The sequence below is a fragment of the Pristiophorus japonicus genome, chromosome 15, assembly GCF_044704955.1.
Source record: "Pristiophorus japonicus isolate sPriJap1 chromosome 15, sPriJap1.hap1, whole genome shotgun sequence".
Lineage (NCBI taxonomy): Eukaryota > Metazoa > Chordata > Chondrichthyes > Pristiophoridae > Pristiophorus > Pristiophorus japonicus.
In genome coordinates this window covers 94,823,316-94,835,936 of record NC_091991.1, presented here as the reverse complement: position 1 = coordinate 94,835,936, position 12,621 = coordinate 94,823,316, and the positions used below count along the sequence as shown (strand labels likewise).

At 45.5% G+C, this 12,621-nt stretch overlaps 1 protein-coding gene and 1 long non-coding RNA gene across 2 annotated transcripts in view; one reads left to right on the top strand and one right to left on the bottom strand.

The window, feature by feature from the left end:
- The window catches only part of LOC139281593 (uncharacterized), a 32,482-nt gene extending 25,311 nt beyond the window's left edge, over positions 1 to 7,171 (bottom strand). Inside the window, exon 1 of the long non-coding RNA XR_011596892.1 lies at positions 7,132 to 7,171. This is a non-coding gene — a long non-coding RNA (uncharacterized lncRNA). The remainder of the gene's footprint in view (positions 1 to 7,131) is intronic.
- A 4,742-nt stretch (positions 7,172 to 11,913) lies between these two features.
- LOC139281568 (opioid growth factor receptor-like) lies at positions 11,914 to 12,414 on the top strand. Its single transcript, XM_070901726.1, has one exon. The coding sequence runs from the start codon at positions 11,914 to 11,916 to the stop codon at positions 12,412 to 12,414; it is 501 nt and encodes a 166-aa protein (XP_070757827.1).
- Positions 12,415 to 12,621: the final 207 nt, after the last annotated feature.

Genomic DNA, 12,621 nt, shown 5'->3' with positions numbered 1-12,621 from the left:
TCTCTATCACTACCTGTAGCATTATCCAGTCCATCACTTAATGGCCCTATTCCCATCTCAAACTTCATTTTTTTTGTTGATATGCCTGCAAAATATTTTACTATTTTGTTTTATGTTCCTTGATAATTTAATTTATAGTTCCTCTTTGCCTTCCAAATTGTTTTTTGACTTCTCTCCTAATCTCTTCATTATTTTCCTTATCACATATTCACCTGCTGTCTATATACTTCATGTATGCCTCTTTCCTTAGTTTCAATTTTTCCTTTATGGCTTTATTCATCCATGGTGTCTCATTTGATTGAAGGCCTATAAATTCTCAGGGCCTGATAGTCTGCATCCCTGAGTACTTAAGGAAGTGGCCCTAGAAATAGTGGATGCATTGGTGGTCATTTTCCAATATTCTATAGCCTCTGGATCAATTCCTATGGACTGGAGGGTAACTAATGTAACCCCACTTTTTAAAAAAGGGAGAGAGAAAACAGGGAATTATAGACCGATTAGCCTGTCATCGGTAGTGGGGAAAATGTTGCAATCAATTAGTAAAGAAGTAATAGCAACGCATTTGGAAAGCAGTGTCAGGATCGGTCCAAGTTAGCATGGATTTATGAAAGGGAAATCACGCTTGACAAATCTTCTAGAATTTTTTGAGGATGTAACTAGTAGAGTGGACAAGGGAGAACCAGTGGATGTGGTGTATTTGGAATTTCAAAAGGCTTTTGACAAGGTCCCATACAAGAGATTAGTGTGAAAAATCAAAGCGCATGGTATTGGGAGTAATGTATTGATGTGGATAGAGAACTGGTTGGCAGACAGGAAGCAAAGAGTAGGAATAAATGGGTCCTTTTCAGAATGGCAGGCAGTGACTAGTGGGGTATCACAAGGTTCAGTGCTGGGACCCCAGCTATTTACAATATACATTAATGATTTAGACAAAGGAATTAAATATAATATCTCCAGGCTTGCAGATGACACTACGATGGGTGGCAGTGTGAGCTGTGAGGAGGATGCTAAGAGGCATCCTGTGTGACTTGGACAGGTTAGGTGAGTGGGCAAATGCATGACAGATGCAGTATAATGTAGATAAATGTGAGGTTATCCACTTTGGTGGCAAAAACACGAAGGCAGAATATTATCTGAATGGTGACAGATTAGGAAAAGTGGAGATGCAACGAGACCTGGGTGTCATGGTACATCAGTCATTGAAAGTTGGCATGCAGGTACAGCAGGCGGTGAAGAAGGCAAATGACATGTTGGCCTTCACAGCGAGAGGATTTGAGTATAGGAGCAGGGGGGCCATACTGCAGTTCTACAGGGCCTTGGTGAGCCCACACTTTGAATATTGTGTACAGTTTTGGTCTCTTAATCTGAGGAAGGACATTCTTGCTATTGAGGGAGTGCAGCGAAGGTTCACCAGACTCATTCCAGGGATGGCAGGACTGACATATGAAGAAAGACTAGATCGACTAGGCTTATATTCACTGGAATTTAGAAGAATGAGAGGGGATCTCATAGAAACATAAAATTCTGACGGGATTGGACAGGTTAGATGCAGGACGAATGTTCTCGATGTTGGGGAAGTCCAGAACCAGAGGTCACAGTCTAAGGGTAAGGGGTAAGCCATTTAGGGCCGAGATGAGGAGAAACTTCTTCACTCAGAGAATTGTAAACCTGTGGAATTCTCTACCACAGAAAGTTGTTGGGGCCAGTTCGTTAGAGATATTCCAAAGGGAGTTAGATTTGGCCCTTATGGCTAAAGGGTTCAAGGGGTATGGAGAGAAAGCAGGAATAGGGTACTGAAGTTGCATGATCAGCCATGATCTTATTGAATGGTGGTGCAGGCTCGAAGGGCCAAATGGCCTACTCCTGCACCTAGTTTCTATGTTTCGATTCGTACTTAGCTTCTTTTTGTTTTTCAGTGGAATATATTTTACCTGGACTCGTGAACACCATTTTAAATGTTTCCCATTGGTGTTCTACATCGTGGTTTTGCCAATATTGTTGCCCATTTTATTTTCCCAAGTTTTATTCTCAACCTCTCAAAATCAGGTTTTCTCCAATCTTTGCCATGGTCTTCATCATACTTATGCCCTTCTCAATTATTATTTTATAGCATATTATATTAAGGTCACTATTATAATGATCGGGCAGGGAAGTGGACCTGAGTCCATGATCTATTTTATTTCTCTTATCTGCTCTGGTTGATTCCCCAATAGTGAATTATCCCTTGTTGGGCTTTTACATATCGGGTTAGAAAGGAGGAGTCCTGTACACAATGTAGAAACTCCATTCCCTTATTCCCTTGACCTACCCTTCTGTCCAAATGAATATCGGGGTAGTTGAAATCCACCGTGATTATTATTCTATGTGTTTTACTCATTTCCCTAATTTGTCTGCATATTTCTACCTCTACCTCCCTTCCACTATAAGTTGCCTGTAGACTACCACTATAGGTGTAATTGATTCTTTATTATATTTTGTTTATATCCACATGAATTCTATTTCTGTCTTGCTGATAGCTGTGTCACTATTTTCTACTGTCATTATGTTATCCCTAATAAGTACAGCTACTCCAACTCCCCTTTTCCCTCTATCTTTTCTAAATATGTTATACCCTGCAATGTTTAATTCCCAGTCCAGATTTTTCTGTCGCCATGTCTCAGTAATCCCTACTATGTCTGATTCCTCGCAACGCATGATCACCTCCAGCTCCCCTGTGGACACTATGTGCATTGCTGTACAGACAGTTTAACTCATTTTTAATAACAGTTCCTTTCACTTTATGTTTAACCATCTTTTTACACTCCTGTTCTATAAGTCCATCAATGTCCTCCCTTACTTTACTCTTTCCTATGCTCTCCTTTCCTGTTTTGTTTATATTTAGGCAGGTTACGTTCCTTGTAGATCCCAACCCCCATCTTACTAGTTTAAAGCCTGTGCCATGTCCTTATTTACCCTTTCCGCTAGGACATGGGTCCCATCCCGGTTCAGGTGGAACCGGTCCCATCGGTACAGCTCCTTCCTGTCCCAGAACTGGTGCCAGTGTCCCATGAAAATGAAGCCCTCTTTCCCACACCAGCCCTATAACCACGTGTTAATTCTCCTGATCCGTCGGCTTCTATGCTAATTTGTTAGTGGCTCGGGCAATAATCCAGAGATTATTACCCTCGAGGTCCTGCTTTTTAAATTTAGCTCCTAACTCCGGATACACTTTCAGCAGGACTTCCTCCCTGCTCCTACCTATGTCATTTGTTCCAACATGGACAACAACAACTGGATTTACCCCTCCCTTTCCAAGTGCCTCTCCAGCCACCGTGAAATATCCCTGACCCTGGCACTGGGTAGGCATCACACCCATCGGGATTCTCGTTCTTGGCTGCAGAGGAAGCTTTCTATCCCCTAATTATAGAATCCCCTATCAGTACCACATTTCCATTCAGCTCTCTGTCCCCCCCACCTCCCACACCCCCAGAGAGCTTCCTGAGCCACGGTGCCTTGGTCTGCACTGTGGTTGTCTTCCTCAGTCTTTCTCCTTGTCCTCACGAGTAGCGAGTACATCATACACCTGTTGGACAGGACCAGTGGTTGCAGGACTTCCTTCTCAACCTCTCCTAAATCCCCGCTACCCAGCTCCCTAACAGTCACACCCTCCCTGTCCTGAACCTGTGCTTTCCTCTGGGGTATGACTGTATTCTGGATAAAACTGTCCAGGAATTCCTCCCCCTCCCTTATGTTTCAGAGTGTCTCCAACTCGCACTCCAGCTCAATGACTCTGAGCCGGAGTAACTGAAGGCAGAGACATTTCCTACAGATGTGGGTATCTGGGACAGTCTCCTTGTCCACAAACTCCCACATACTACAGTCCTGACACACAGCCTGCCCTGCCATCTCCAGAGTTCTTTTTATTTATATGCTTTTTAAAATCAGTTAATGTTTTTAATCAAGTGATTATTTAGTGTTATATTAATTAATTAGTTTATCTGGTTCAGTTATTAATTTAATAAAGTATTAGCTATTGTTCCCCAGCTCTTAGTTTAAAACACTGCACTAGCTTAGAGACAAAAAAACGCGTAAGTACTCACCAACCAATCACCTACCTGCTGTCCTGTGATGCCACTCCTTGATTTACTCTTTCTGCTCCAGTCCACGGTTAGGTAGCTCAGCCTCCGATGCTGACAAATCCTGGTGAAACTGTACAAATGGCCATTTATCTGAGGTTTCTGCCATGGCAGGAGATCAAGGAACTCTGGTGCATACCTTTCCCTTTGCACCACCAGAATACAGGTGGAAATACAAGATGTGAAGAGGTTGAAGGGATAGGATAGGGCAATGCTGTGGTGGGTTTTATAGATGAGCACAATGACTTTCAATTCATGGGCTTAATGAGCAAGAGGGTTTTACTGAGGAACAAGGTCACAGCCAGCCGAGTTTTGGAGATGCTGAATTATGGAGGATGAAAGGCCAACAAGGAGGGAATTAGAAAATTGAGTTTGAGATGACAAAAGTGTGGTTAAGGGATTCAGCAGGTCAGACTCAGGTGGGCTACGTTGTGGAATTAGAAACAAGTGGTTTGAAGGCTGCCAATAATTTGCAGGCTCTTGTTCATCCTGAATGAGTAGCTGGGCAAAGAGGAAAACTGACTGCTGGCACAAGTAACTTTGTTTGCCATCCACTGCAATATCATTTAAATAAGAACCTCTTTCAGGCGGAAAGAATTGCAACCCGTCAGATGTCAGGAAGGAGCAGGAAGAACGGACCGATTTGCCGATGCTTCAGTGGGAATCCTACTAGAAGAAACAAGGTTCAGTAGGGAAGGATTCGGAGCTGAGCGAGTGAGTGGACCAGTGGCAGAGACAGTGTGACCTGCAGCGCCGTACCAACTGCCACACAGTGCAGGAAGAGCTTTAAAGACCTCAGAAGGGCTGAAAAGGTGAGTGAAGGCATTGTTCCCCATGCACATCCTGTAGGAATGATAGAGACAAGACTTACTTCCTTACCTCTCGTACACACTCTATCTCATTGCCTGCGTGACAGAAAAACGCAGCTCTTCACGGGGAAGTTATGGGAACAATGCTGCACGATGTGAACACGACATCACTGGAACCCACATTGCCTACACATTGGGTCTTCCTAATCTTGAAGGAGAGGTTTTTAAAGGGAAACTTTGTCTGCAAGTCTGAAAGCAATGGTATGTGTCCGGATATACGGGTGAGACGAAGTCTCCTTGCCAATGACATTCCTTCAAATCTGCACTGTCTCATTGAGGAAGAGGAGGAAGCTTTGCAGCTTGTTGGATGAGAAACAGGCGAGGCTGTAGACGATGTGGAAGGTGCAGGTGAGGTCCTGAGATCAGGCTGGTAAAGGCAGGGCAAAGGGAAGCACAAGTTGTTTCAGCTTCATGCGAATTATCAAAGTAGAGCAGTGGTCATGCAATCAGCTGTTATTTGTTCAGGAGTCATTTAAAAGAAATGTTGTATTGCCTCAGGGACAAGTTGTGCTGCTAATACCACCATTATATGGTGACAGGGCAGGATTGAGGCAGTTACATGGAGAACTGTGCTATAAATACCTTACCCCTATTTACATGTGGCAATGTGAGTTCAGGGCAGGCGGTACCACAGGGCTTTATTGAAGATAATTTTAGAAAATAGCAAATGTGTAATAAACAGGTTTCATCCACTTTATTTCAATATTGTGAACAAAATCCATTCACAAACAGAATCAAGATCCAACATGGCCTTAGTTTTATCTACCTCCTTTTCTCCAGCTGAATACCACACCACTCTCCTCCCCTCACTGTTAATGCCACTCAGACCAACTTAGAATCATAGAATCACAGAATGGTTCCAGCACAGGAGGCCACTCGGCCCGTCGAGCCCATGCTAGCTCTCTGCCAGAGCACTTCAGCCAGTCCCACTCCCCCGCCCTTTCCCTGTAGCCCTGCACATTTTCTTGCTTCAGGTACTTATCCAATTCCCTTTTTAAAGTCACAATTGAGTCTCCACCACCCTCTCAGGCAGTACATTCCCGATCAGAACCACTTGCTGCGAAATAAAGATTTCCCTCATGTCACCTTTGGTTCGTTTCCCAATCATCTTAAATCTGTGACCTCTGGTTCTCGACCCTTCCGCCAATGGGAACAGTTTCTCTCTACTCTGTCTACACCCCTCATGATTTTGAACTCCTCTATCAAATCTCCTCTTAATTTTCTCTGCTCCAGTCCAACCATGTAACTGAAGTCCCTCATCCCTGGAACCATTTTTATAAATCTTTACTGCACCCTCTCTGAGGCCATCACTTCCTTTCTAAAGTGTGGTGCCCAGAATTGGACACAAAACTCCAATTGAAGCCGAACTAGTGTTTTATAAAAGTTCATCATAACTTCCTTGCTTTTGATCTCTATGCCTCTATTTATAAAGCTCATGATCCTGTAAGCTTTTTTAACCGCTTTCTCAACCTGCCCTGTCACCTTCAACAATTCGTGCACATATACTCCCAGGTCGCTCTGTTCATGTACCCCCTTTAGAATTGTACCTTTAGTTTATATTTCCTCTCATCGTTCATTCTTCCAAAATGTACACTTTGCACTTTTCTGTGTTAAATTTCATTTGCCATGTGTCCACCCATTTCACCAGGCGATCTATGTCCTCTTGAAGTCTATCACTATCCTCCTCACTGTTTACTCTATTTCCAAGTTTTGTCTCATCTGCAAATTTTGAAATTGTGTCCTGTAAACCCAAGTCCAAATCATTAATATACATCAGGAAAAGCAGTGGTCCCAGTACCGACCCCTGGGGAACACCACTGTATACCTTCCTCCAGTCCGAAAAACAACGTTCACCACTACTCTCCGTTTCCTGTCACTGAGCCAATTCCATATCCATGCTGTCACTGTCCCTTTTATTCCATGGCCTTCAACTTTGCTGGCAAGCCTATTATATTACAATGTGCCAGTACCTGGTGACTGCTTTTCCCTGGTTCACTGCTAGTTAAAAACACCTTTGTACATGCAAACATATGTACATACGAATTATTTGATAACTCAGTAGATGCAATCATAACACGTCTCTACATCAATTTCCAAACAACAAAAGATGGTCCCGAGAGTTTTCATTATTAAGTTCACACACGTACCAGATGGGTTCCCCTCCGTGATCTCCATTTAAAGGGCTCGCGGTCAATGAAAGGGCTAACAGGATGAAGCCGGTCACTCTAGTTATCGCATGTCGAGCGGGATTGACCGAGTGTCTACAACCTCAACCCTGGAATGCGAGAGAGACAGCAAGAGAAGAGAGTCAGCATCCTTTACAGATAGACTGACACTATTTATCCTGCACTGAGAGATTTCACAATCCATCAAGTTTTTCTTGTCTGTTTAGCCACATTCATTTATATATTACGAAAGAGTCAGGTGGTTAATTTCATTTGAATAGTTTTAATTGTTGATGAAATCTGCACCTACCGCACGCTCTCCTCCCTCTCCAGTTAAAGGGCTCGCTGTGAGTTAAAGGGCTGCGCACATGTAATTGCGGAAGTGGCTTTTCTTTTCCTGTCAGTCTATTTATGTATAATCTAACTCTTACGCGCAGGCTTGGCAACTTTTCTTTCAAAGATTTCGTTTTCCAAATTACATGGGTTGGGTTCCATCTGCTCTCCTCCAGACCTCACTCTGTTAGAGATTGAGATTGATAAATCATTAAACAATTATTCTCACATTCTCACTTTAATTCTCCTTTAACTCCACTCACTTCTTCCAAATTAAAGGTGTTGCTATGGGAACCTGCATGGGCCCTAGCTGTACCTGTCTTTTTGTGGGATATGTGGAACATTCTTTGTTCCAGTCCTACTCGGGTCCCCTCCCTCACCTCTTTTTCCGGTACATTGATGACTGTATCGGTGCCGTTTCCTGCTCTCACCCTGAACTTGAAAGTTTCATTCACTTTGCATCCAATTTCCATCCTTCCCTCACCTTCACATGGTCCATCTCTGACTTTTCCCTTCCCTTCCTCGACTTCTCCGTCTCCATCTCTGAAGATAGACTTTCGACCAGTATCCATTATAAGCCCATTGACTCCCACAGCTACCTGGACTACACTTCCTCCCACCCAGATTCCTGTAGGGACTCCATTCCATTCTTCCAGTTTCTCCGTCTCCATCTCATCTGCTCTGACGATGTCACCGTTCACATGAGTGCTTCTGACATGTCTTCCTTTTTCCTCAACAGAGGATTCCCCTCTGCCGTGGTTAACATGGTCCTCGACCGTGTCTGTTCCATTTCCCGCACCTCTGCTCTCACCTCTTCCCCTCCCTCTCAGAACCACAACAGGGTTCCCCTTGTCCTCACCTTTCACCCCACCAGCCTCCACGTTCAACGGATCATCTTCCGCCATTTCTGCCACATCCAGCGTGATCCCACCACCAATCACATCTTCCCATCCACTCCCCTCTCAGCGTTGCGAAGGGACCGCTCCCTCCGCGACACCGTGGTACATTCTGCAGTCACCCCCAGCACCCGCTCCTCTCCCCACGGCACCTTCCCGTGCAAGCGCAGGAGATGCAACACCTTCCCACTGTCCAGGGCCCCAAACACTCCTTCCAGGTAAAACAGCGATTTACTTGTACTTCTTTCAATTTAGTATACTGTATTCGCTGCTCACGATGTGCTCTCCTCTACATTGGGAAGACCAAGCGTAGATTGGGTGATCGCTTTGCGGAGCTCCTCCGTTCAGTCCGCAAGTGTGATCCCGATATTCTGGTCGCCTATCACTTTAATTCTCCACTGCATTTCCACTCTGAGCTCTCTGTCCTTGGTCTCCTACACTGTTCCAATGAAACTCAACGCAAGCTCGAGGAACAGCACCTCATCTTTCGTTTAGGCACTTTACAGCCTTCTGGACTCGACATCGAGTTCAACAATTTCAGAGCGTAACCGCTGCCAATCTTTGGCTCCCTTCCCCCCGCCCCTACCCCACCCTCCTCAGGAAAAGCAGTGGTCCCAGTACCGACCCCTGGGGAACACCACTGTATACCTTCCTCCAGTCCGAAAAACAACGTTCACCACAACTCTCCGTTTCCTGTCACTGAGCCAATTCCATATCCATGCTGTCACTGTCCCTTTTATTCCATGGCCTTCAACTTTGCTGGCAAGCCTATTATATTACAATGTGCCAGTACCTGGTGACTGCTTTTCCCTGGTTCACTGCTAGTTAAAAACACCTTTGTACATGCAAACATATGTACATACGAATTATTTGATAACTCAGTAGATGCAATCATAACACGTCTCTACATCAATTTCCAAACAACAAAAGATGGTCCCGAGAGTTTTCATTATTAAGTTCACACACGTACCAGATGGGTTCCCCTCCGTGATCTCCATTTAAAGGGCTCGCGGTCAATGAAAGGGCTAACAGGATGAAGCCGGTCACTCTAGTTATCGCATGTCGAGCGGGATTGACTGAGTGTCTACAACCTCAACCCTGGAATGCGAGAGAGACAGCAAGAGAAGAGAGTCAGCATCCTTTACAGATAGACTGACACTATTTATCCTGCACTGAGAGATTTCACAATCCATCAGGTTTTTCTTGTCTGTTTAGCCACATTCATTTATATATTACGAAAGAGTCAGGTGGTTAATTTCATTTGAATAGTTTTAATTGTTGATGAAATCTGCACCTACCGCACGCTCTCCTCCCTCTCCAGTTAAAGGGCTCGCTGTGAGTTAAAGGGCTGCGCACATGTAATTGCGGAAGTGGCTTTTCTTTTCCTGTCAGTCTATTTATGTATAATCTAACTCTTACGCGCAGGCTTGGCAACTTTTCTTTCAAAGATTTCGTTTTCCAAATTACATGGGTTGGGTTCCATCTGCTCTCCTCCAGACCTCACTCTGTTAGAGATTGAGATTGATAAATCATTAAACAATTATTCTCACATTCTCACTTTAATTCTCCTTTAACTCCACTCACTTCTTCCAAATTAAAGGTGTTGCTATGGGAACCTGCATGGGCCCTAGCTGTACCTGTCTTTTTGTGGGATATGTGGAACATTCTTTGTTCCAGTCCTACTCGGGTCCCCTCCCTCACCTCTTTTTCCGGTACATTGATGACTGTATCGGTGCCGTTTCCTGCTCTCACCCTGAACTTGAAAGTTTCATTCACTTTGCATCCAATTTCCATCCTTCCCTCACCTTCACATGGTCCATCTCTGACTTTTCCCTTCCCTTCCTCGACTTCTCCGTCTCCATCTCTGAAGATAGACTTTCGACCAGTATCCATTATAAGCCCATTGACTTCCACAGCTACCTGGACTACACTTCCTCCCACCCAGATTCCTGTAGGGACTCCATTCCATTCTCCCAGTTTCTCCGTCTCCATCTCATCTGCTCTGACGACGTCACCTTTCACACGAGTGCTTCTGACATGTCTTCCTTTTTCCTCAATAGAGGATTCCCCTCTGCCGTGGTTAACATGGTCCTCGACCATGTCTGTTCTATTTCCCGCATCTCTACTCTCACCCCTTCCCCTCCCTCTCAGAACCACAACAGGGTTCCCCTTGTCCTCACCTTTCACCCCACTAGCCTCCACGTTCAACGGATCATCTTCCGCCATTTCTGCCACATCCAGCGTGATCCCACTACCAATCACATCTTCCCATCCACTCCCCTCTCAGCGTTGCGAAGGGACCGCTCCCTCCGTGACACCGTGGTACATTCTGCAGTCACCCCCAGCGCCCGCTCCTCTCCCCACGGCACCTTCCCATGCAAGCGCAGGAGATGCAACATCTGCCCTTTAACCTCCTCCCTTCCCACTATCCAAGGCCCCAAATACTCCTTCCAGGTAAAACAGCGATTTACTTGTACTTCTTTCAATTTAGTATACTGTATTCGCTGCTCACGATGTGCTCTCCTCTACATTGGGGATGTTGTTTATGGAGAACAAGTCAGACTGAACACTGTGAGCTCAATTTTGTGTTGGACCTTAGCCTTAAGCCGTCTATAATGCTGCCTTGCTGCTCTCGAATTGGGTTGTTGTTTCAGGCCCTCAAATCTGCCACCAAGCTCATGGTTTACAGGGCTGTAGTAATACCCGCCCTCCTGTATGGCTCAGAGACATGGATCATGTACAGAAGACACCTCAAGACACTGGAGAAATACCACAAACAAATGCCTCCGCAAGATCCTACAAATCCCCTGGGAGGAAAGACGCACCAACATTCGTGTTCTCGACCCGGCCAATGTCCCCAGCATTGAAGCACTGACCACATTTGATCAGCTCCACTGGGCAGGCCACATAGTTCACATGTCAGACACGAGACTCTCAAAGCAAGCACTCTACTCGGAACTCTTTCAGGCAAACCGCAAAGCCTCCCTGATAAAGTGCAACATCCCCACTGCCATGTGGGAGTCCCTGGCCAAAGACCGCCCTAAGTGGAGGAAGTGCATCCGGAAGGGTGCTGAGCACCTCGTGTCTTGTCCCCGAGAGCATGCAGAAATCAAGTGCAGGCAGTGGAAAGAGCGTGCGGCAACTGAGTCCCATCCACCCCTTCCCTCAACGACTATCTGTCTCACATGTGACAGGCAATGTGGCTCTCGTATTGGACTGTTCAGTCACCTAAGGACTCATTTTTAGATTGGAAGCAAGTCTTCCTCGATTCCGAGGGATAGCCTATGATGCTAGAGAAAGAACCATGGATGAACTTCTCCCTCTGCTGCGGAGAACTTCTGAGGCCCAAATTCTGCCCAGCTGTGACCAGCTAACTCAGGCTGCGGGATGGGGGGTGGAGGCTGGCAGGATATGTCCTGGGAAAGCACAGAGACCCTTAACTTCCCAGCAGCTGAATACATTATTAATACAAGGTTAGTGCTGATTTATGAGGCCCACAACCTGATTGCAGAGAAACTGAGCTGGAACCGGACGCATGGATAGTGAGCTGGAACCGGAACGCAGGGATAGTGAGCTGGAACCGGAACGCAGGGATAGTGAGCTGGAACCTGAGTACAGAGATAGTGAGCTGGAAACTGAGTGCAGAGATAGTGAGCTGGAACCTGAGTGCAGAGATAGTGAGCTGGAACCTGAGTGCAGAGATAGTGAGCTGGGACCTGAGTGCAGAGATAGTGAGCTGGAACGGGAATGCAGGGATAGTGAGCTGGAACCGGAATGCAGGGATAGTGAGCTGGAACCTGAGTGCAGAGATAGTGAGCTGGAATGGGAATGCAGGGATAGTGAGCTGGAACCCGAGTGCAGGGATAGTGAGCTGGAACCCGAGTGCAGGGATAGTGAGCTGAAACCTGAGGGCAGGGATAGTGAGCTGGAACTGGAATGCAGAGATAGTGAGTTGGAACCGGAACGCAGTGATAGTGAGCTGGAACCCGAGTGCAGGGATAGTGAGCTGGAACCCGAGTGGAGGGACCCCCTGTAACACAACACAAGAATTTTTGCGTATAAAAAAAATAGTATTTGGCTTCACCTACTGTCCAAGACAAATGACCAATTGATGTGGGTAATAGAGTTTCAATCGTGTAGCCATGCTCGAATGCTATTTAAAATTGACCTTCCGGTCTTAAATTTTTTATAGGTTAGGAACATGTTGAATGTATTGCATTTTTTAGGGTTTATTAGAATGACC